Source organism: Hibiscus syriacus, unplaced genomic scaffold (genome assembly GCF_006381635.1).
Source record: "Hibiscus syriacus cultivar Baekdansim isolate YM2019G1 unplaced genomic scaffold, ASM638163v2 tig00110788_pilon, whole genome shotgun sequence".
In the NCBI taxonomy this organism is placed as follows: Eukaryota; Viridiplantae; Streptophyta; class Magnoliopsida; order Malvales; family Malvaceae; genus Hibiscus; species Hibiscus syriacus.
Genome location: NW_024062863.1, coordinates 2,249,030 through 2,274,355, shown reverse-complemented (window position 1 = coordinate 2,274,355; position 25,326 = coordinate 2,249,030). Strand labels below are relative to the sequence as shown.

The window sequence follows — 25,326 nt, the reverse complement described above, 5'->3', positions numbered from 1 at the left end:
AAGGCTATTGGTTTTCCTTCTCTCTTTATTTCTTGGATTGAAACTTGTTATTCTACAACAAGCTTTTCAATTTCTTTGAATGTAAGCCTTATTGATTATTTTAAAAGAGCTAGGGGTGTAAGACAAGGAGATCCTTTATCTCCTTTCCTCTTTGTTCTTTCTATTAATATTCTTTCAAAGCTCTTGAACTTAGCTGCCACTAAAGGTTTAATTGGTTATCATCCCAAATGTAAATGAATAGGTCTTACACATCTCTCATTTGCTGATGATCTCTTAATCTTCTGTAAAGGCACTGTTGATTTTGTCATTGGGGTAACTTCTTTCCTTGATTCTTTTTATGAGATGTCTGGCCTTAAATTAAATGCGTCCAAATGTGATCTATTTTCTGTTGGAATTTCTCATGCTACTCTTGATGATTTGAAAGCGATGACTGGTTTTAAATTAGGCATGATGCCTATTAGATATATGGCCATTCCTTTGGTCACAAGAAAAGTTTCAGAAAAGGATTGTTCAGCTCTTGTTGAGAACATTAAAGCTCGATTGAATCATTGGTCGGGGAAGGCTTTATGCTATGCCGGTAGACTGGAGCTGGTTCGAGCTGTTTTATTTAGTATCTCTAATTTTTGGTGGAGAAAACTTTTCTTGCCTTACTCGATCATTAAAAAAATAGAGCAGTTATGTTCAAGATTATTTTGGAAATGAGCTGATAAGTCGGCTGCTAGTGCTAGAGTGAGTTGGCAAAAAGTCTGTCAACCTAAATCAGAGGGAGGTCTCGACATTAAAGAAATGAAATCATGGAACAAAGCTTGCATGATGATTCTCATTAAGAAAATTATGGCTGATGAAGGTTTGTTGTGGGTGGCTTGGTTAAGGAATTACATGTTCAATACTAATTATTTTTGGACTGTTGAGGTCAAATCAAACATGAGCTGGAGTTTAAAGCAGATCCTCAAATTAAGGAATGAAGCATCCTGTATTTTGTCTTCTGATGTTTCGAATGTAAGCAAAATCTAGAATGAAATTAGGGTGAAAAATCCTAAAGTGCAATGGCACTCTTTGCTTTGGTTCCCTCTTCTTATACCTAAGCATAGACTTATAGCATGGATGGCATTTCTTGACAGACTTCCTATGAAATAAATACTTCATAAAATGGGGCTTGTTAATGACTGTCATTGCATATTTTGTATACTGCTATGGAAACGAGAGATCACTTATTCTTCGAATACCCGGTTGCCTCATCCCTATGGTCTACTGTTTTTGCTCTCAATGGCTTACGATTTAGACATCCTTCTTAGGATGCTCTCTTCGGTTGGGCTACTGTGTTTTGGAAGGGTAAATCACTTTTATCTACCATTATGAAAGTTTCTTCTAATGCCTTAATTTACACCATATGGAAGGAAGGAAACAAGATACTTTTCCAAAGTCATTCTTCTACTTTCGAAGAAATGTTCAAAACTATCAAGGAAATTGTTGGGTTTCATCTAAGGGGAAGAACAATAAGTAGAATAGAAAATGTTAACATTTTTCTTTATAACCAATGGGGTATAGTTTGATGGGTAGATTGCCGTTTTGATTTGGGTGTTTGTATTTCCTATTCTATTGTTTTGTTGCAGTTTACTGCTCTTGGGTAATAAAAATTTGACTATCCTATGAGGTGCACATGGCGAAAAATTTGGATTGCCGTGCGGTTTTTCAAAGTAATGTGTTCGCAGTGGCCATTGTGCCTTGTGTTGGACTTTCGGTCAAAGGATTTGATGAGAGCTTTGGGGTTCCTATTTCTAATAGATATGCCAATCATTGGCAGCCTAAGCCATCTTCTTACGGTCTAAGGTCTTTGGATTGTCATAGGTTAAATAGAAAGCAATAGAAATTTGGCTTGCTATTGGATATTCAGGACAAAGTACTGTCGAAAGCTAAAAAATTAAAAAGAGATCGTGCATTGAAGAGATTTAATTTGCTGAAATCTGATCTAAATTCCTCTGAATTATCTGGTAGATCTCTATCAGATTCGGATTTGAAGAAAAGGTGGCTTTCTTTTGTTGCTAAGTAGTATCATTGTAATTAAGTCAGAGTTGATTTTCGGGGATTGCACAAAGATTAAGGTTGTGTTCTAGGAGATTTTTCACTGAATTTAGGATCTATGGCTCCTAAAAGTTTGTTTATGTTGTAATGCGTACTAGGTTGATGATCGAGGAAGTCATGGTGTTTTGCAGTGATCAGCAGTTTGTGGCGATTATGTTTCTAGCCTCTGTCGTCGGATTGTCCCTTTTGTTACTGTGTTCACATGATTTTAGTTTTTGTTGGCGTTTCTATTTCTTTCATCCTGCTATTTGGTATGTATGAGTGTTTGTGTGAGTTCCGTTGTGGGTTGGGGTTTGAAATGTTTGTGGGACTTTGGCATCTTTGTATTAGTTCTCATCCACCTCTTGGTTCACTCTTTTTCCTCCAACTAGGATTAGGGAGGGTTTTTAATGAGGGCCTTGAGGTGGAGTACTTTGCATTTGTTAATACAAAGTACCCTCTTTCAAAAAAAAATTGATTATCCAAAAAAAACACTAAACAAGATGACTATTCTTGTAGTACCCTTTTCCTTATAACAAAAATCCTTTTTTTTAAGTTCCTTATAACAAAAATCTAATTGGATTGAATGGAATTGTTTTTCAAGCTGGGGTCAGAGTTGAGATTCAATGGGCTAAAATGCCAACATTTTTTCTCTCACGATCTTTGTTATGATTAATTCAAATTAACCTTACAGACATAAAAAATAAATTATATCAGTGACCACCCAATTATAATTTCTTTTCATTTTGACCATTATTTTTAAATTATTGTCAATCAAGTCACCCAACTATTTAAATGTATTCAATCAGGCCACTGATTGTTAACAGTTAACGGAAGTGTTGATATGACAGTTAATAAAATTAATATAATTATACATTTGGTCAATGTTACTTATATATTCTATCAATTTGATATTAATTTTAATAAATTAAAGTAAATTTAATCTTCGAATCAGATCATACCACATGTCAGTAGTGCAAAATATCATGAAACGTGTCGCCACTCGATTAGAGGATTTAATTTATTTTAATTTTGTAACAACCCAGAAAATTTTGAAAAGAAAATAAAATTATAATTAAGTAATTTGCCGAAATTTGGGGACTAAATTAAAAGTTCTCAAAACTTGTAGCCTGTTTTAGGGATGAAGGAAATTCAGGGACCAAGCCCTGAATTTACTCCTGGAGTGTCGATAGACACGCATTATAAGCGTGAAATTCATTCTGAAAGCATAATAAATTTCATCAAATTTCCTCCCTCAACGTCCCAACTTCCAACCACGATCCCGACGCCGTCTGACCTACGATCGTTGTTTTAAAAACACCATCGTATTCATCATCGAGCGAGGAACAAACACCTTAAATTAATTGAAGTGAAACGCTGCCAAACGCTGTGAATTTCAAGTCAAAGTCTCGACGTTTTTTTAGCACCACTGCCGAGATAATCTTAAATTCATAGCCGATCGTTGCTCCGTTTTCGACACCTCGAGTCCGTCGATGTCATCCTTGGTCTCCGTCGATGGCGGCGCATAAAGAGATAAAGCGGTCAAAGTTTCTGATTTGTTGAAATCGAGCTCTCCACCGTTCAAAAATTTGAATTGAGCTTTGTAAGTGCCTTAAAATCGCTCAAAATAATTTTTAAAAATTTTTCTGTGAATTTTATGACACCGGAAAAGGTCCCACGTGCCCCCACGCACCACCACTGCGCGTGGGGAAGAATCGGCCAGCATAAAATCGGTTTGAACAGTTCGAACCGGGTTGACCGGTTCGAACCGATCTGACCCGACCCGACCATTGACCTGACCCGACCGTGGACTGTTGACCCGACAGTTGACCGTTGATCGGGTGATATTTTCATAATTATTTTTAAAATGGTGCTATATTAGTAATTATTTTTAAAAAGGTGCTATTTTCGTAATTATTTTAAAAAGGTGCCAGTTTCGTAATTATTTTTAAAATGGTGTTATTTTCTTAAATATTTATTAAAATGGTGATAATTGTGTAAAATAATTGATCATCTGTTGACCACCTTTGACCAGAACTTTGATCGGCTTTGACCGACCATTAAACAGCCGTTAATCTTTTACGAGTATACCTATCCTGATATTTTTCGACGTCCCAAATCTGCTTTAGGGGCCGTTTTGCCAAATTCAAACCCAAAAGTCTCCAAATTATCAGTCAAACCCTTTGACTTTGACTTTGACTTTGACCAAGAATTTAAATTTCCGGAAGGTCATATTTTATGTTTTTCGACGTCCTGAATCTGATTCCGAAGTCTGTTTTGCCAAATTCTGACCCAAAATCCCCGAATCGAGCATGTGAACCCAAAAGCACTTAGTATTTTAGTATTTTGATTATTTATTTAAGATTTGGTTAAAGAATTGATTGAATAAAATATTTTATGAAGGTACTCGTGTTTCACCTGAGAGGGGATCAGTTAGGCCGGTATTGTCCGTTCGTCAGATCAAACCGAATTGCGTACTACAAGAATTACCCGTAGGTTTCCGTATATTATTTAAATAAAGATTAAGATTATTTATATTAGGTTTCCAATATGGACTTTTCCAATTTGTAGGATCTAGTGCTGTAGCAGAGCGTGATCGACAAACCCAGTAATAGGCTTCCTTATCTGATTTCTCATACTGTTACAGGTGTGTTTCCTGGCAGTGTTACATTACTTTTTTAATATATATATATATATATATCTGATATTGTGTATCTGATATCTCATTTATCGCATATTTCTGATATGATTTCTGGTTACGGTATTTTATACCGATTTTCTTAATATTGATTATCTGACATCTTAATTACTGTATATTATTGATTTGACTTCTGATTTTTGTATTCTTGTATATGATTTCCAAGCATGAACATTTTTATGCTTTAAAGAATTAATCATTGTTTTCATTCAAATACATTCATGATCATCTCTATCATTGGGGGGTATTGTTGAAGGAAGTATATCTGCAGGTTCCTCGGCTTTGTGCTTAGGGCCTTATTTGTTGTATGGGCTGGGTGTATGGCTCTGGGGAACCTACACATTCTGTTGTGATGGGATGGGGGTAGTGTTCTTATTTTTAACGACATGTTTGCATAAACCTATTTTACTGGAATATTTTTATCAGTATGTTTTTATATACACCGTATGGAGCACACTGGGTTTTTTAGCTCATTATTTAGTTTTTACCCTTTTTCAGATATCGACAGACTGTAAGCTAGGAGATTTGGCATCAGGGGAAAATCAACTACTTTTATTTTGTATAAACGTATGTTTCTATATGTTTTCCAGTTGTATTCGGTGACATGTATTTTGCTATCGTTTTGGATATATCTGTATTATCAATATTTTGTTCTGTATTACCTTTAATATTTTATAAGTTATTTTAAATAGAAAAGAAAATGAAAAAAAAATCTCTGAATGGGATATGTGACCGCTTAGGTTTGGGTCTAGCGTACAGGCCGGGTCTAGGGGGTTATATTTGGTGGTATCAGAGTTTTCAGTTTTAAATACTCGGACTGTAGATGGGTCCTAAACTCTGGATTTTTAAGAAATTTTGAAGAAAAAAAATGTGTCACCTTATTTTATGATTTAAAGTTTTCTCGAGATCCCTCATGCTAATCTGACATATGTTTCAAATTCTTTATGTAGAGCCTTATAGATTCAACGATGAGTGCTGCTAGAGGTCGTAGGACAAGACGTGGCCGTGGTCGAGGACGAGTCACTCGACCTTCTGTTATGATAGACGATCCGATGTCACCACGTGATCCTCCTGTTCCGCAAGTAGATCCGACCCTTTCTCATGATGATCAGTTTACTCCTGTGAGAGACCCTTCCGTCACTGAAGATGAGGATACTAAGATGAACGAAGACACCATTAATAAAGCTATATTTCGCATATTTCTTAGAGCTGCCAGAGCCCCTAGTAATATGACTGCAGTAGAGATTTTGAATTCGTTGGTCGCTGCTGGTGTAGTTCCATTCGAGGGTATTACTGGTGGACCTCTGACAGACGCTGAGTATTGGTTGGAGGACACAAAGAGGATTATAGATGAGATGGATCTTAGACTTGAGCAGAAGTAGAAGGGGGCCCTAACTATGTTGAAGAAAGAAAGCTTCAGATAGTGGCAATCAATTTCTGGTAGTATTCCAAGGGGCCAATTAACATGGGATCTTTTCAAGACACATCTCCGGAGTCGCTATATTAGGGAGAGATACCTGCAGGACCGACGTCAGGAGTTTCAGAATCTGGTGCAGGGTAGCATGTCTGTTATGGACTACGAGATTGAGTTCATCCGATTGAGTCGTTATGTACCTGGACTTGTTGACACTGAGGTAGATAGATGCTTGAGGTTCAAGAATGGACTCAAGTATGAAATCAGGAGCCGAGTTGCTACCCACCAGGAGAGGAATTTTGATGCCTTGGTTGAGATAGCCAAGACTACTGAAGAAATAGAGCGATTGGGTATGGAGCGCAAGAGAGATAGTGATCGAGCTCAAACCCGATTCAGGAGGCCTTTTGGTTATGTTGATTCTTCTGCATATCCTAGCAAGAGAGGCAGGGGTGAATCTTTTCAGAGAGGCGGTGCGAGTGCCAGGCCTGTGGCATATGGTTCTTCAACTGTTCGGTCTTCTAGACTTGTTGATTCTTCTAGGTCGCAACCATGTAATTATTGTGGGAAACCTCATCCTGGGGAATACAGGAGAAAATTTGGTACCTGTTTTAAATATGGTTCTGGTGACCATTTTATAAGGGATTGTCCAGTGTCGGTTAGTACAGTTCAAACACCAGCTCGTATGCCCGCTCGTACTCAGAGTACTGTTCAGACTCCTGCATGTGGTCGTACTCAGGAGAGATCATCAGGATCGGCTAGTAGATGCCGAGCATCTCAGAGTAGGGGTACAGTCAGATTTGAGGCCAGACAGCCTGCGTTGGTTTACACTGCCATACTTTGACAAGATCGTGATGGGCCTAATGTGACTGCAGGTACTGTTACTATTTATTCAGTTCCCTACTTTGCATTGTTTGATAGTGGCTCTACCAATTCCTATGTATAGCATTCCGTTTCTGAGGGTCTAAATATTCCTGTTGAGAATACTGAGTATTCGGTGATAGTTCAAAGTCTCTTAGGCAAGTCCATAGTGTTGGATCATATTGTTAGAGAGTGTCCTATAGAGATCAATGGGGAGATTTTTCTGGCCGACCTGATGGAGTTACCTTTAGAAGAGTTTGATTTGATTCTCGGTGTAGATTGGTTGGACAAACATCGAGTAAATATTGATTTTGAGCTAAGAGAGTTATTTTGAAGACCTCAGATAATCGAAAGATTGTAATGGTCGGGGAACATTGTGGATTTCTGACGAATGTTGTGTCTGCCTTGGTAGCGGAGAAGATGACCAGGAAGGGTTTCGAGGCGTTTCTTGCTTATATTTTGGATACTAGGAGTTCTCAATCTGATATTGAAGGCATACGGATTGTCAAAGATTTTCTCAATTTTTTCCTGAAAAGTTGCCTAGATTACTGCCGGATAGAGAGGTTGAGTTTGAGATTGAAGTCTATTCTAGTTCCACTCCAGTTTCAATGGCTCTTTATCGTATGGCCCCAAAGGAGCTTAAGGAACTGAAAGTCCAACTTCAAGAGTTGTTGGATAGGGGATTTATCCGACCCAGTGTATCACCGTAGGGAGCCCCAGTTCTCTTTGTCAAGAAGAAAGATGGGACATTGAGACTCTGTATTGATTATATGAAGCTGAACAAGTTCACGGTTAAAAACAAATATCCTCTGCCTAGGATCGATGATCTATTTGACTAATTTCGAGGGGCTTCTATCTTTTCAAAAATAGACTTGAGGTCTGGTTATTATCAACTCAAAGTGAAAGATTAGGATATTTCGAAGACTGCTTTTCGTACTCGGTATGGGCATTATGAGTTTTTAGTGATGTCATTCGGGTTAACAAATGCCCCTGCTGATTTTATGGATCTGATGCATAGGGTGTTTCAACCTTATTTGGACCAATTTCTAGTGTTGTTTATTGATGACATAATGGTGTATTCTAGAAGTGAAGCAGAACATGAGGAGCATTTAAGGATTGTTCTACAGACACTAAGGGAGAATAAGCTATACGCTAAGTTGAGCAAATGTGAGTTTTGGCTCAGTGAAGTGACTTTTCTGGGACATATCGTTTCTGCTGATGGTATTCGGGTGGATCCGAGCAAAGTGGAGGCTATTCTGAACTGGAAGCAACCCAATAACGTTTCTAAGATCCGTAGTTTCTCGGGTTTAGCTGGTTACTACCGTCGTTTCGTTGAGGGGTTCTCCCTTATTGCAGCTCCTCTAACAAAACTATTGAGGAAAGATGTTTCATTTGTCTGGTCTGAGAACCAACAAGCTAGCTTTGAGAAATTGAATACTGTTCTAACTCAAGCCTAGTGTTGATTCAGCCTGAATCTGGGAAAGATTTTTCTGTCTACAGTGATGCTTCTCACTCTGGATTAGGATGTGTTTAGATGCAAGATGGGAAGGTTGTAGCTTATGCTTCACGTCAGTTAAAGCCGCATTAGCGTAACTATCCTATTCACGATCTGGAGCTAGCTACCGTGGTTTTTGCTTTAAAGATCTGGAGATACTACCTCTACAGAGAAAAGTGTTATATCTATACTGATCATAAGAGTCTGAAGTATCTGCTTACTCAGAAAGAATTGAATTTGAGACAGCGTCGCTGGTTAGAGCTTCTGAAGGACTATGATTTAGAGATAGAATATCATCCAGGGAAGGCTAATGTAGTGGCAGGCACCTTGAACTGTAATGCGATATCAGATCTCAAAGTCTTATTCGCCAACTTGAGTTTATTCGATGATACTAGTCTTTTAGCAGAGTTGCAGGTTAAACCTACTTTGGCCGAGGAGATTAAGACCAAACAACTTCTGGATAGCTCATTGCTTCCCATTATCGAACAAGTTAAGTAGGGATCGAGTTCAGAGTATACTGTGGATCATGATGGAATTTTTTGTTTTCACGGTCGTTACTACATCCCTAAAGATGATGAGTTGAGACGGATTATTCTTCAGGAGGCTCATAGTAGTCCTTATGCTATGCATCATGGCGGGGACAAAATGTACAATAATCTCAAGGAGCGCTACTTTTGAACTGGTATGAAAAAGAATATTTCATATTTTGTGGCGAGGTGTTTGACTTGTCAACAGGTTATGGCAGAATACTAACATCCATCTAGATTATTACAACCAATTAGGATTCCTGAGTGGAAATGGGAGCGCATTACGATGGATTTCGTTAATGGTCTTCCTCTGACTCCTCCCAAAAAGGATTCTATTTGGGTGATTTTTGATCGACTCACCAAGTCAGTGCACTTTATCCCTATCCGGATTAATTATTCTATAAACAAACTAGTTAAGTTGTACATTTCTGAGATCGTTAGACTTCATAGAGTACCATTGTCTATCATATCTTACCGAGATTCGAGGTTTATTTCCAGGTTCTAGAAGTCTTTGCATGAGGCTCTTGGTACTCGTTTGAATTTTAGTACAGCTTTTCATCCTCAGGCTGATGAACAGTATGAACGAGTTATTCAAGTGTTGAAGGATATGTTACGGGGTTGTGTGATTAATTTCCATGGTAGTTGGGAAGATTTCTTGCCATTAGCCGTGTTCGCTTACAATAATAGTTATCAGGTGAGTATTCGCATGGCACCGTACGAGGCTCTGTATGGACGTAGATGTCGTACTCCTATATGTTGGACTGAGTTGCATGATAGGAAAACTTTGGGTCCAGACTTGGTTCGAGAGACTGAATATAATGTCAGATTAATCCGTGATCGCTTAAAAGAGGCATTTGATAGGCAGAAATCATACGTAGAAAGTGATGTAAGGATATCGAGTTTGAGGTTGGAGATCAGGTTTTTCTCAAGGTATCCCCATGGAAGAAGGTATTGAGATTTGGACGTAAGGGTAAACTAAGTCAGCGATTTATTGGGTCGTATCGTATTTTGAAGAAAGTTGGACCTGTTGCTTATCAGCTTGAGTTGCCTCCCCAGCTCAGTTGTATTCATGATGTTTTCCATGTGTCTATGTTGAGGCGATACCGTCCAGATCCAGATCACATCATTCAGGTTGATGAGGAGAAACTGAGACCTGATTTGTCATATGAGGATGAGCCTGTTTAGGTTTTAGAGAGGGATGAGCGAGTTCTTCGGAATAGTGTATTCCAATTGTCAAAGTTCAGTGGAGTAACCGTAGCCCCTCAGAAGCTACTTGGGAGACATTGGAATCAATGGAGGCTCAATTTCCTCATCTATTTTCATAAGGTAAATTTCGAGGACAAAATTTCTTGTAGAGGGGGAGAATTGTAACAACCCAGAAAAGTTTGAAAAGAAAAAAAATTATAATTAAGTAATTTGGCGAAAGTTGGTGACTAAATTAAAAGTTCTCAAAACTTGTAGCATGTTTTAGGGATAAAGGAAATTCAGGGACCAAGCCCTGAATTTACCCCTGAAGTATCGGCAGACACATATTATAAACGTGAAATTCATCCCGATGTCGTCCGACCTCCGATCGTTCTTTTGAAAACACCATCGTGTTCATCATCGAGCGAGGAACAAACCCCTTAAATTAATTGAAGTGAAACGCTGCCAAACGCCGTGAATTTCAAGTCAAAGTCTCGACTTTTTTTAGCACCACGGCCGAGAAAATCTTAAATTCATCGTCGATCGTTGCTCTATTTTCGATACCTCCCACACCATTGTGTTCCTTGTGTCGTTTCGAGTCCCCCGGTGTCATCCTTGGTCTCCGTCGGTGACAGCGCATAAGGAGGTGAAGCGGTCAAAGTTTCCGATTTGTTGAAATCGAGCTCTCCGTCGTTCAAAAATTTGAACCGAGCTTTGTAAGTGCCTTAAAATCGCTCAAAATAAATTTTAGAAATTTTTCATTGAATTTTATGACGCCGGAGAAGGTCCCACGCGCTGCCACTGCGCGTGGGGAAGAATCGACCAGTATAAAACCAGTTTTATCGGTTTTTAACTCTTTGACCGGTTTGAACCGGGTGGACCAGTTCGAACCAGTCTTACCCGACCCGACCGTTGACCTATTTTCGTAATTATTTTTAAAATTGTGCTATTTTAGTAATTTTTTGTGCTATTTTCGTAATTATTTTTAAAAAGGTGCTAGTTTCGTAATTAAATTTTAGAATGGTGTTATTTTCGTAAATATTTCTTAAAAGGGTGATAATTGTGTAAAATAGTTGATCATTTGTTAACCACCTTTGACCAGAACTTTGACTGGCCATTAAACGACCGTTAATCTTTTTCGAGTATACTTATCCTGACATTTTTCGACGTCCAAATGCGTTTTTGGGGTCTGTTTTGCCAAATTCGCCCAAATGTCTCCAAATTATCAGTCAAACCCTTTGACTTTGACTTTGACCAAGAATTTAAATTTTCGGAAGGTCATATTTTTATGTTTTTCGATATCCTGAATCTGATTCCGAAGTCCGTTTAACCAAATTCTGACCCAAAATCCTCGAATCGAGCATGTAAACCCAAAAGCGCTTAGTATTTTAGTATTTTGATTATTTATTTAAGATTTGGTTAAAGAATTGATTCAATAAAATATTTTATGAAGGTACTCGTGGGGGATCAGTTAGGTCCGGTGTTGTCCGTTCGTCAGATCAGCCCGAACCGCGTACTACAAGAATTACCCGTAGATTTCCGTATATTATTTAAATAAAGATTAAAATTATTTATATTAGGTTTCCAATATGGATTTTTCCAATTCGTAGGATCTAGCGCTGCAGCAGAGCGTGATCGACAAACCCAGTAATAGGCTTCCTTATCTAATTTCTCAGACTGTTACAGGTGTGTTTCCTGACAGTGTTACATTACTGTTTTTATATATATATATATATATATATATATATATATATATATATATATATATATATGAATATTGTGTATCTGATATCTGATTTATCGCATATTTCTGATATGATTTTTGGTTATGGTATTTTATATCGATTTTCTGAATATTGATTATCCGACATCTGAATTACTGTATATTATTGATTTGACTTCTGATTTTTGTATTCTTGTATATGATTTCCAAGCATGAACATTTTTATGCTTTAAAGAATTAATCATTGTTTTCATTCAAATACATTCATGATCATCTCTATCATTGGGGGGTATTGTTGAAGGAAGTATATCTGCAGGTTCCTCGGTTTTGTTCTCAGGGCCTTATTTGTTGTGTAGGTTGGGTGTACGGTTCTGGAAAACCTACACATTCTGTTGTGATGGGATGGGGGTAGTGTTCATATTTTTAACAACATGTTTGCATAAACCGATTTTACTGGAATATTTTTATCAGTATGTTTTTATATACACTGTATGGAGCACACTGGGTTTTTTAGCTCATTATGTAGTTTTTACCCTTTTTCAGATATCGACAGACTGTAAGCTAGCAAATTTGGCATCAGGGGAAAATCAACTACTTTTATTTTGTACAAACATATGTTTCTATATGTTTTCCAGTTGTATTTGGTGACATGTATTTTGTTATCGTTTTGGATATATCTGTATTATCAATATTTTGTCCCGTATTACCTTTAATATTTTACAAGTTATTTTAAATAGAAAAGAAAATGAAAAAAATCTATGAATGGGATATGTGACCGCTTAGATTTGGGTCTAGCGTACAGGCCGGGTCTAGGGGGTTACAAATTTAATATATTTCGTTTTCACCAATTAAAGGGTAACACGTGTCATCCTCTAATGGAATGAAAATTAAAGGCACTGAAGAGGGGGTCATATTTTTTACCATAAGACCTCATGTTTCTGTTCAAAGCAGGCCTCTTTCAATAGGAAACTCGGATTTTATTGATTTTGAAACATCATTCTATGTTCAAAAATGTTTTTTTACTAAAAAAAAGTTACTGATTAGCACTTCAATTGGTAATTACTGAGGCCCCAGTTTCATATTGTTCTAATTGTCAATCGGCATATGTTATCGTTCTATTTTAGTTATATTTGTTAACTGCTTGCAGATTAATATTTAGTTATGCTTTAGCTGGAAGGGAAACATGGACTGATGGAAGATAATGGTGATTTCAGATGCTGGGATGAATTGATTCCGGATGACTTGGGGCTGATTTTCAAGAATCTTTCGTGTTAAATGATCTCTAATCTCTAAAGTATCACTACAAATCATACAACTAGGATCAACCAAAATATCCATTCACAATAGCCTATCTCTCGTGTTAAGATGGTCTAAAATGACTAACAAGACAATGATCGAATATCTAGGAACGTGTAAAGAGAACCAAATTAACTTTTGCTAGACTATATGAGACTCTCTTCTCCTTATCTCACTCCACAGCCAAACAGTGTTAATTTGTTGCACTCCCAAAGCAGAAGCTAAAACAAAAATGATATTATCAATACTTTCATTAAATATTAACAACGATATGATTAAATGTATTTAAATAATTGAATAGTCTAATTAACAAAAAAAAGTAGTAGTCAGCGACTATAATTGGGTCCTCTGTTACAAACTTACAGTGTTTACTCAAACTAAATAAAAACATTTGAGTTCCTTCAATTATTTACCTTTCCTTCGCGTTTCTCCTTTTCTCTTTCCATTGATTTATTTCTTTTGGAGTTTGCTTCATTTTTAGTTTCCATTGTTCTTTCTGTAGTCTTCTACTACCACTTAAGCTCTCTTTCTCTCTCTTTCCCTTTCTTCTTTCTTTCAGATTTCTCTCTCCTTTTAACCTTGTTTCTGGCGGATAAACCATGTTTCTGCAGATTCATAAAAACAAAAATGCCCATCTTCTAGTAAATCCTTCCTATTCTTTTGTTCTCTCTCTTTTTTTCTTGTTATCTGTAAAGTGTGTGAAATTAGTACATAAATGTGTAAATATAATATAATGTTTACATTTCTATAGTGTCACTCATTTAGTGATGTTAAATAGTACAAAATGATGTTGGTTTTAATGATTTTTCCTCTCTGATCTATATTTCTTACCATAAGACCTCATGTTTCTGTTCAAAGCTGGCCTCTTTCAATTGGAAACTCAGATTTTATTGATTTTGAAACCTCATTCTATGTTTCAAAAATGTTTTTTTACTTAAAAAAATGTTTACTGATTAGCACTTCAATTGGTAATTATTGAGGCCCCATTTTCATATTGTTCTAGTTATATTTGTTAACTGCTTGCAGATTCGTATTTAGTTATGCTTTAGCTGGAAGGGAAACATGGATTTGATGGAAGATAATGGCGATTTCAGATGCTGGGATGAATTGATTACGGATGCCTGGGGCAGATTTTCAAGAATCTTTCACTTCAGGAAATACTTACCGTTGTCCCGAGGGTATGCAAATCGTGGCGGAGGGCGGTTACAGGACCGTATTGTTGGTAGGACATTGACATTGAACAATGGAGCCACCAATGCCGGACCAAAACCCTTGACCGGATGCTTCGAATGCTGATAACTTGAAGCTCAGGTTCACTAAAAAATCTGTGTGTTACCGGTCTAGCTAATGATGAGAGCTTTTCGTTCATTGTAGATAAGTACGAACATATCTTTCAATTGCATTATATGTTCAAATCCCTTTGCATGAAATTTATCGAAGAACTGAAGAATACTGGATTTAATGGGAAAATGCTGTCATTTATTAGCTAAGGCAACCAACACTAGACCAAAAACTAATACATGGTTGGATGAACCTGCTTATATTTTTCATTTTTGGCTGTGATTTTATTGAAGATCTGTATGTTAAGTATCTTACTAATAGATTAGGGAATAATAACAATCATAGCCGTAAAGATTCTAAAGAATCTGAATCGAATTCTACTGTCAGCGCATAATGGTCACATTCCGTTTTATTTAGCAACTCGATTGTGGATATTGTGAATTTGATTATTGCTGCTATTATTTACTCATTCTTCCCTGCTTCTAGTGCCAAATCTCTTCAGACTTTACGGCTGCCAGGAAGCGAAATAAGCGATTCAATAGTTGAACAGGTTGCTGGGAGGCTTTCTTCAGTAACTTTCTTGGATTTTAGTTACTGCAGGAACATCGGAGCTCCAGCTCTTGAAGTGATTGGCAAGCACTGTAAGCTACTAATGGGGTTGAGGAGAACAATGCACCCTTTAGGGGTAATCGATAAACTGTCTCAAGACGATGAGGCCTTTGCCATTGCTATGACGATGACAAAGCTCAAGCAACTCGAGGATTACCGGCCAACCAAACGGGGGAATGAGGATTCTATTCCCCCCGTAATCATGTATGCCTTGAACCAAACGGCCAGCATTTAACAATTACCACTTTCCAGCATTCGATTATTATAACGCCTTAATGCAAATGAAACATCATCATCATCCATGAAACCATACGCTGCTTTTCTTCTTCTTTTATTTGAATTTTCAGTAAAGATTGGTTCTCAAAAGTTTTCATACATAACTGTTTCCAAAATGTTTTTTCTAAGCTTTCTTTTTCTTCGGAGTGGTTGAGTCGAATATGACAATCCAATTCGAAAATCGGAATGTTTTTGAAGGGGGGAAAAACTTAATAAGAAAAAGACTTGATAAGAAAAAGAATTTACCTTCCCATCATATTCTTTTTTAGACAAGACCTCTGGTGCAATATAAGTTGGGGTTCCTACTGTTGATTTGGGCTGGGAATGCAACACACTTGACTGAAACATACAGTAGAAAGTTAGTAACTTGACTTTAGAGCTATGTTGTTCGGACTCTTCATTCTGTTTTCAACACCCATATCTAACACTCTTTCGATATGTTTATCCGAGTCCGAGTAACATAACTTTATTTAGCAAATAAAACATATTGATGCTGAATAATTAGTATAGGTTCATTGCCTTAGAGTAGCCAAAGTCGCATATTTTGAGTCTCGGTGCAGTGCTCCCATCTAATAGCGTGTTTTCCAGCTTAAGATCCCTATGACAAATTTGCTGCATAAGTCGGGAAAATAATCTCGATTTAGCTTAAGAAAGGCAGAAAAGGTAAACTACTTTCAGAATTAGAGGGATCCATTGGTGCATATTTACCACTGCATGGCAATAACTCACTCCCGATATCAGTTGTTGAAAGAAAAACCTTGCCTGATTCAGCAAAACAATCACAAATCACAGTTCTTAAAGAAAACTAAAAGCTCAATGAAATTCAAACATGAAGAAAAATGGTGTCACCTACTTACCTATCGACGGCTGAGAGACAAAACTAAGTGGCTGGAATTACACGTGGCGAGTAATTAGTGGTTGAAATATGGAGCAAAAACAGAACAAGTTGATTTCTTAATCATTTGACAATGAATGGTCAATTATTTTACAGTTGTTGGTGTTCGAATTTAAAACTTCTAAGAACAACAACGATTTTTTTAACCATTAAGATAAATTAATTTATACTATTTACACCTATTTTTTAAATATATTTTTCTTTAAAAATTAATATTACTTGTAATTTCAAAAATATCTTTTATTAAAAAATCACTTTTAATAAGCAAATGTGAACGAGACTCAAGTCACGTTAGCTATAAGCAAAGCGAGTACACAATGTGATGATACTCATTGAGAGTGGGACTGCAAACAAAAGAAAATTGTACAAGATAAACTATTTCGAACTACGAGGAGAAGATGATAAGTGACAGACAGTTAGAATAGAAGAATGATGTGGACGGTCGTGGAGGGTTTGTTCACTGAAAAGGAATCATAATTGATTTTTCATTTTTTGTTTATTTAATTATAAAATAAAATAAATTTTTTTATATAATAGAACATTTTATTTAAATTTTAGTTGGTTATTATGTCATTCATTAGAATAAATGAGTTGATATTTAAATTTTTTTTGTTTGTATATGGAAAGACATCCATTTATTAGTATGTATCAAGTGAGTTTGCTAATTTATTTATTTGAATTCTAAGTTTTAAGTTAATTGATATTTGCTCCGTTCAATTAAATTTATTCATTTTAAATTTTAAACTTATTTTATTCAAAATGTTATACTAGAAAAATAAATAAATAATAAGATATATATCTTTTTTATATTTATTTATCTTATTTTTTACAATAAATTTGTCAAATCTATCCATCACTTATTATATATAATTTTTTTCATTTCTTTTATTTTATATAACACAACATATGATCAAATTTTTCTCTTAAAATTACGTGATGGGTCAACATAGGACAAAAATTATAAGATGGAAAGATTATCATTTATTATTTTTTTTATATTTTTTTTTATTTTAGAATGGTGCAATGCAAAATTCCTTTTCCTTGGGAAAAATAAAAATGTAATTGTTTCGACTTAATTAATAAGATTATGTTATTTCAATAATTCAGAAAAATAATGTTAAAATCTTTAATTATATATGTTTTTAATTACTCAAACACATATAAGTAGATTACGAGACCCTTCTATAGTTGAGGTTGGGGTGTTCAAATCCGGGTATCGGTACTCGAGACTTTCGGGTCATAAAAATTTGGCCCGTGGCTCGGTCCGTAAGAGACGAGTATCCATAAAGCTTGGGTACCCGCATTTTCGGATCACATGTATACGGTTAATATTTATTTTATTTTATTTTTTAAATTTATATTATTTTTTTAAAAACCCACATATAAAAAACACAAATTTAAAACTTAAAAGTTATAATACATCACATAAACATAAAATTTATAAATTCAACTTATATAATCTAAAAAAATTACAAAATAAAAAATAAAATAAAATTATAAAATTACAACTAAATTTGAAATAATTTGAGATTAAAAGAAATTATTTAATAAATAATTAAAGGTTAAGGTTTAAAAAAATAGAGATTTAGAATATTAGGGTGAAATAATTTTGAAATTAGAAATGAAAAATCTAATTTAAAATAAAAATAATAATAAAATAATAAAGGGAAACCAGGTCGGCGGGTTGATATGTACCCGATTAAGGGTAATTTTGTGACTCGAACCCCACCTGAAAACCCGTAAAAAATAACAGGCCGGATACTCGACCCGAAACATCGAGTATTTACCTTTAAAATACCTGATAATTTTATACCAGGTCGGTGGGTCAACGGGCCGGATAGTTCAGACTAGGTACTTTTGAACACCCCTAGTTGAAGTTACCACACTCATCGTCAGTATACAGTCTACGAGTAAACTTCAATTTTCAAATATAATTGTCGAGAATGATGCTTCTAATCTAATTCGTCAGCTACTTAATCATTATCTTATTTTTTATAATAAATTATTATATTTAGATAAATTTCAATTGTATTATCCAAGAAGTAGAAGATAGTTATAAAGTTACAAAATAAATGGGATCACTAACAAAAATTTTAGGGAATATCCCATGCTATACAAAGCTTATTATTTATAATGTCTGAGCAACTAAACCGACTGCTGCTAACCTTTACCTTAACAGCCTTCTTTATAGCTTCCACAATCTCCTGCACAGTCTGAGATCTACCCATGAATAGAATTCATTTATTCCCAAACATAATAGATATGAGCACACCAAACAAGTACTATAGCAAAACTGTTCTGTAGCAGCGTTTTTAGCAGTGTTTGGAGAGTAAACGCCACAAACTTTCCTTGCTAAATGACAATTTTATCCTTTACTTCAATTAATAATTAGCAACAATCCTTCACAAAATATTTCTAAATAAGTCCCTGAACTTTTTAAATTATCTATTTTGATCAACAAATTCTAAAATATTTCAATTTAGTCACTAATCCGGTATTGAGGATGTTATAAAAACCCTCTAAATTCTCTAGTATTGGGACAAAGCTAGAATGATTTGGGATGGTTTTGAAGCTAAATGGGTTAGGGTATTTATAGTTGAAGTTTAAGGACTAATTTTATAAATACTCTAAAGTACAGAGACTAAATTTGGTAATTTTCTCTGGCCAATTTTCAATCAAAATCTGTTGTCCACGTGGACCACCGTATTCACTAGCACCCGTGTATTTTGACAGCCGTATTTTGACTTTGAAAATAAAACTCCAGGTTGAATTGCAGATTCTTTTGCCCAATACATATTCGAAGATGAGTACGAAGATATGAACTTGAATATATTAGTACTATATATACTCGACATTTACACCCGAGTCCGAGTAATATAGTTGCTGTTCTCTTCTATAAATACTGCCTCAAATTAGGGAGTTGAGTTCATTCTAAGCATGGGATCAATCACTAAGCCTCACGCAGTTTTTGTCCCATACCCAGCTCAGGGCCATGTAAACCCTTTAATGCAGTTAGCTAAGCTTTTACATTCAAGAGGCTTCTACATCACCTTTGTCAACACTGAATTTAACCATAGGCGCCTAGTGAGGTCCAAGGGTCCTGGATTTCTCACCAGCCAGTCCGACTTTCGGTTCGAGACCATATCCGATGGGTTGCCGCCATCAGACTGTGATGCAACCCAAGACATATGGGTTCTGTCCGATTCGGTTAAGAGAAACTGCTCTGGTCCATTTAGGGAGTTGCTGGCTAAGCTAAATGGTTCGTCAGATTGCCCACCTGTGAGCTGTATTATTTCAGATGGTTCCATGAGCTTCACAATTAAAGCAGCTAAGGAACTAGGCATACCTGAAGCTCAGTTTTGGACCACCTCGGCTTGCGGTTTCATGGCATATTTGCATTTCAGTGAACTCATCAAAGGAGGCATTGTTCCATTTAAAGGTACACTTTTCTACCTCATTAATGAAGAATCACACGATCAACTAAGTTATTTTCTCTGTGTCTGCAGATGAAAACTTCAGCAACGATGGCACACTGGACAAACTGGTCCACGGAGTCCCTGGTATGAGCAACATGAGCCTCAAAGATTTCCCAACATTGATAAGAACAACGAATCAAACCGACATAATGTTGAATTTCATGAGTGAAGAATCTCGAAATTGTCTAAAATCTTCAGCAATCATTTTAAACACATTCGATGAGCTAGAACACGAAGTGCTGCAGGCAATCGCCGCAAAGTCCCCAAACATTTACACCATAGGCCCCCTTTCGCTGCTCGAAAAGCTCACTCCTCTCGGCCAAGACGACTTGCTCAGGTCCAGCTTATGGAAAGAGGACTCGGAGTGTCTCGAATGGCTTGACGAGAGACAAGCTAACTCGGTGGTGTTCGTTAGCTATGGCAGCATAACCGTGATGACACACCAACTGTTCCAGGAATTTGCTTGGGGTCTTGCGAACAGCAAGCACCCGTTTTTATGGGTGGTGAGGCCTGATATGGTGATGGGGAGCCCTGAAATCTTGCCGGAAGAGTATTACAAAGAGATCGGAAACAGGGGATTAATGGTGAATTGGTGCCATCAAGATCAAGTGCTTTCTCACCCTTCAGTTGGGGCGTTTCTTACACATTGTGGTTGGAATTCGACACTGGAGAGTATCAGTGGAGGTAAGCCTGTGATTTGTTGGCCGTTTTTCGATGAGCAGCCGACGAATTGTTTGTATCTGTGCAATCAATGGGGAATCGGAATGGAGATCAGTAATGATGTGAAGCGTGATGAAGTTACAAGTATTGTGAAGATGATGATGGAAGGGGATAAAGGGAAGAAAATGAAGAACAAAGCTCTGGAATGGAAGAAGAAAGCTGAAGAAGCAACAAAGGTTGGAGGGACTTCTTACAATAACCTTAATAAATTCATAAAGAACATACTATAACAATGTCTTCCGGTGTTGAGGTTTTTGTATTAATGTTGGATCATTGGATTTTTTCTAAGTTGAATGTTAATAAGTTGACGGAGATCAATTTCCGTTATGTTATTCCTATAACACTAAGTATTGAACAGAAAATCAATTCACCATCAGAGTCTACTACCCTTTCTTTTATTAATAGTAATTTTATTTTGGGTAAAGTACACAAATGGTCCTCCAACTATATAATATTACTTTGTTGAGTCTCTCGACTATTAAAAGTTACAAAATGGTAGTCCGACTATTCATTATGTTTCAAACTCATCATTTTCCGTTAAAAAAATAACGGCAATTTGAGTTCGATGTTAACATGTTGATTGAGATATGATAGTTGTTTAAGATTATGAGATCAAATTTTATCATATCTCGATTAACATATTAACTCCAGCTCAGAATGTCGTTAACTTTTAACAAAAAAGGACGAGTTTGGAATATAATGAATAGTTGGGTAATCATTTTGTAACTTTTAATAACCAGAAAACTCAATAAAACAGTATCTTATAGTCAAATGACCATTTGTGTACTTTACCCTATTATTTTTTACTAAATATAATGGAAAAATATTTTTTAAGAAATTTAGAAGTCAATTTAGAAATAAATTATTGATCAAATTAACTTTCTAATGAATAGAATATAACTTTATTGATGACCAAAAGTAAACAACACTAAACAATGGGAAGTTCTACAGTGTGACACCTAAATATAAGTCTAAAATAAGGTGCTACCTGTTTTGTTATTGTTTAAATAATAAAATCGATAAAAACTTATCTAAAATATTAATATTTATAATTAAAACATCATTTTTTAACATTTCCAATAAAAGTGCCCAGCAATAATAAAACAGGTAGCGTCTAATAATGTTTCCAGTCATTTTTACCAAATTCGGTAAAACATCCAATAATAACAAAACCGATAGAACCTAATAATGTTTTTGGTCATTTTTTTATCGATTTTGTTATTTAAACAATAACAAAACCGATAACATTTTTTTAGCCTTATATTAAAACTGTCACACGTGAATATTTCTACAAATAAGGTGACTATTCTTGTTGCGCCCTTTTTCTTATAACAATTTTTTTTTTAAGTTCCTTATAACAAAATCTAATTGGATTGAATGGAATCGTTTTTCAAGCTGGGGTCAGAGTGAGATTCAATGGGTTAAAATTCCTACGTTTTTTTCTTCCCAAGATCTTTGTTTTGAATAATTCAAATTAACCTTGCGGACATAAAATAGGTAAATTATATCTGTGTCATTCAACTATAATCCCTTTTCACTTTGACCATTATTTTTGAATTAATATCAATAAGACCACCTAACTATTTAAATGCATTCAATCAGGCCACTGACTTTTAATAGTTAAAGGAAGTGTTGATGTGGCAGTTAATAAAATTGATATAATTACATATTTGATCACTGTTACTTATATATTCTATCAATTTGATCTTAATTTTAATAAATTTAATTTAATTTAATCTTTGAATCAAATCATGCCACATGTCAGTAGTGCAAAATATCAAGAAATGTGTCGTCACTCAATTAAAAGATTTACTTTATTTTTAATTTATTTTAATTTAATACATTTAGTTTCCACCAATTAAAGGGTGACATGTGTCACCCTCTCATGTGGAATGAAAATTAAAGGCGCTGAAGAGGGGTCATGGGATTCTTACTTGGGTTGTGTGGGTGACAAAAGATAACATTACCCACTGGGACCAGGTTAATTATTTGCCTTAAAAATGGACTACATGTTGTATATAACTTGTATCTTAGTATACTTTTAAATTCAAAATATTACATATATCATAACTTAAATTTACGTCTTAATAAAATTAAAATATATATTTTATTTTTATCTTAACTAAAGTAAAAAAAATATATTAATATTTTCTAAACTTAAAAAAATATTTTTACCTTAACTTAAATATTAAAAAAATTTATTTTTATAATATTTTAAAATTAAGATAAAAATATATTTTTTATAGTTAAGATAAAAATAGAATCTATTTTTAAATTAAAATAAGAATAAAATATATTAATATATGTTTTAAAATTAAAATAAAATATATATTTTCAAGTTAAGATAAGAATAAATAATATTTAATAATTTAAGGTAAGAATATAATATACGTAACAAGTTAAGATAAAAATAAAAATATATTTTTAAGTTAAAATAGGAATAAAATATACTTTATAAGTTAAGATAAAATTAAAATATATTTTTTAGTTAAGATAAGAATAAAATAAATTTAATAAGTTAAAAAAAATAAAATATATTTTTTAATGTTAAGATGTGATTTTAAGTTAAGATATATTTAATATTAAGAATTTAAGATTATACTAAAAAAATATGTATTCTATTATAAACCATAAAATAGGCTTATCCTAGTGTTTGATGCTTCCTTTGTTATTCGAAGGATGCTTGTTGAAATCCCCTAGCTCCTTCTTGGGTGACGAAACATAATATGAGTGATATGATTTGATTTGAAAATTAAATTTATTTTTATTTATTTATTAAAATTAAGATTAAATTGATAGAATGTATAAGTAACATCGATTAAATATGTAATTATATTAATTTTATTAACTACTATATCAATACTTTCGTTAAATGTTAATGGTCAGTGATCTAATTGAATAGAATGATTAACAAAATTTTAAAATTAATATTCAAATAAAAAGTGACTATAGTTGGATCCTCTGTTACAGACTTAAAGTTATATTTCTATTTTAGTTATATTTGTTAACTGCTTGCAGATTCATATTTAGTTATGCTTTAGCTGGAAGGGAAACATGGATTTGATGGAAGATAATGACGATTTCAGATGCTGGAATGAATTGATTCCGGATGCCTTGGGGCTGATTTTCAAGAATCTTTCACTTCAGGAAATACTTACTATTGTCCCGAGGGTCTGCAAATCGTGGCGGAGGACGGTTACAAGACCGTATTGTTGGCGGGACATTGACATTGAACAATTGAGCCACCAATGCCGGACCGTAACCCTCGACCGGATGCTTCGAATGCTGATAACTAGAAGCTCAGGTTCACTCAAAAATCTGTGTTACCGGTCTAGCTAATGATGAGAGCTTTTCGTTCATCGCGGATAAGTACGAACATGTCTTTCAATTGCATTATATGTTCATATCCCTTTGCATGAAATTTATGGAAGAACTGAAGAACACTAGATTTAATGGGAAAATGCTGCCATTTATTAGCCAAGGCAACCAACACTAGACCAAAAACTAATACATGGTTGGATGAACCTGCTTATATTTTTCATTTTTGGCTGTGATTTTATTGATGTTCCGTATGTTAAGTATCTTACTAATAGATTAGGGGATAATAACAATCATAGTCGTAAAGTTTCTAAAGAATCTGAATCGAATTCTACTGTCAGCGCATAATGGTCACATTCCGTTTTATTTAGCAACTCGATTGTGGATATTGTGAATTTGATTATTGCTGCTATTATTTACTCATTCTTCCCTGCTTCTAGTGCCAAATCTCTTCAGACTTTACGGCTGCCATGAAGCGAAATAAGCGATTCAATAGTGGAACAGGTTGCTGGGAGGCTTTCTTCAGTAACTTTCTTGGATGTTAGTTACTGCAGGAACATCGGAGCTCCAGCTCTGGCAAGCACTGTAAGCTACTAATGGGGTTGAGGAGAACAATGCACCCTTTAGAGGTAATCGATAAACTGTCTCAAGACGATGAGGCCTTTGCCATTGCTATGACGATGCCAAAGCTCAAGCAACTCGAGGTGGCATACCCGCTTATTAGCACGGAAGGTGTGCTTAAGGTACTTGAAACCTGTCCTGAGCTTGAATTATTGGATGTTCGAGGCTGTTGGAATGTGAAGCTAGACCAGAAATTTATCAAGAAATTCTCTCGACTGAAAGTTGTCGTACCTCTTGTTGTCGATTATTTGGGGATGAAAGGCTGTGATTATTGTTCAAATTATTCAGTCACATCCGGTTACTTGGCCTGGGACTTTGTCACCGGAAATGTCGGTTCTGATTATGATGATGAAATATCAGACGGAGATCGGCACGATGACCAAAGCATGGAAGACGTGGAAATAAGGTTCTATGACGGCTTCGATTTAGACGATGCTGCATTTGATTGGCCCCTCTCCCCTTAAGTTCTCTTCCCTAATCATATGTCATAATTGACATTGACAAACTCTGTCAATGCTTTCCACCATTGTTAGATCTCCATTATTGAGTACCACGTAGTTCCACCACTTCGCTTATGTATATAAACAATGGTCTTCCATGAGCGTCAGTAATAAAAACAAGTAATTTGTAGCCAAAAGAAAGCTTTTTTTCCTTTTAATATTCATATAATAACCTACAATAATTAATACAATTTCGATGTGGGATTGTAAAGCTAGTTTAAGGATGGATGCCCAGTATGTATATGTTCAATTGTTCTATTAGTATATATATATATATATATATATATATATATATATATATATATATATATATATATATATATATATATATACACACACAAACACACACACAAACACACACACCATATGTATT

General features: G+C 35.1%; 2 protein-coding genes and 2 pseudogenes across 2 annotated transcripts in view; 3 read left to right on the top strand and 1 right to left on the bottom strand.

Moving 5' to 3' along the window:
* The first annotated feature begins 13,152 nt into the window (after positions 1-13,152).
* Positions 13,153-15,382, top strand: LOC120140953 (annotated as a pseudogene).
* A 27-nt stretch (positions 15,383-15,409) lies between these two features.
* LOC120140952 (serine/threonine-protein kinase SAPK1-like) overlaps positions 15,410-25,326 on the bottom strand; it is a 30,116-nt gene continuing 20,199 nt past the window's right edge. Inside the window, exons 5-8 of the mRNA XM_039155932.1 lie at positions 16,132-16,185; positions 15,943-16,035; positions 15,649-15,762; positions 15,410-15,418 (exon numbers count right to left, since the gene is read on the bottom strand). Of these exons, the coding sequence (XP_039011863.1) occupies positions 15,410-15,418; positions 15,649-15,762; positions 15,943-16,035; positions 16,132-16,185 (270 nt within the window). The remainder of the gene's footprint in view (positions 15,419-15,648; positions 15,763-15,942; positions 16,036-16,131; positions 16,186-25,326) is intronic.
* On the top strand, positions 19,118-20,744 carry LOC120140873 (linamarin synthase 2-like). Its single transcript, XM_039155872.1, has 2 exons — positions 19,118-19,757; positions 19,825-20,744. Exons 1-2 carry the CDS (start codon positions 19,256-19,258, stop codon positions 20,742-20,744), a joined length of 1,422 nt encoding a protein of 473 aa, XP_039011803.1. The 5' UTR covers positions 19,118-19,255.
* Positions 23,538-24,995, top strand: LOC120140875 (annotated as a pseudogene).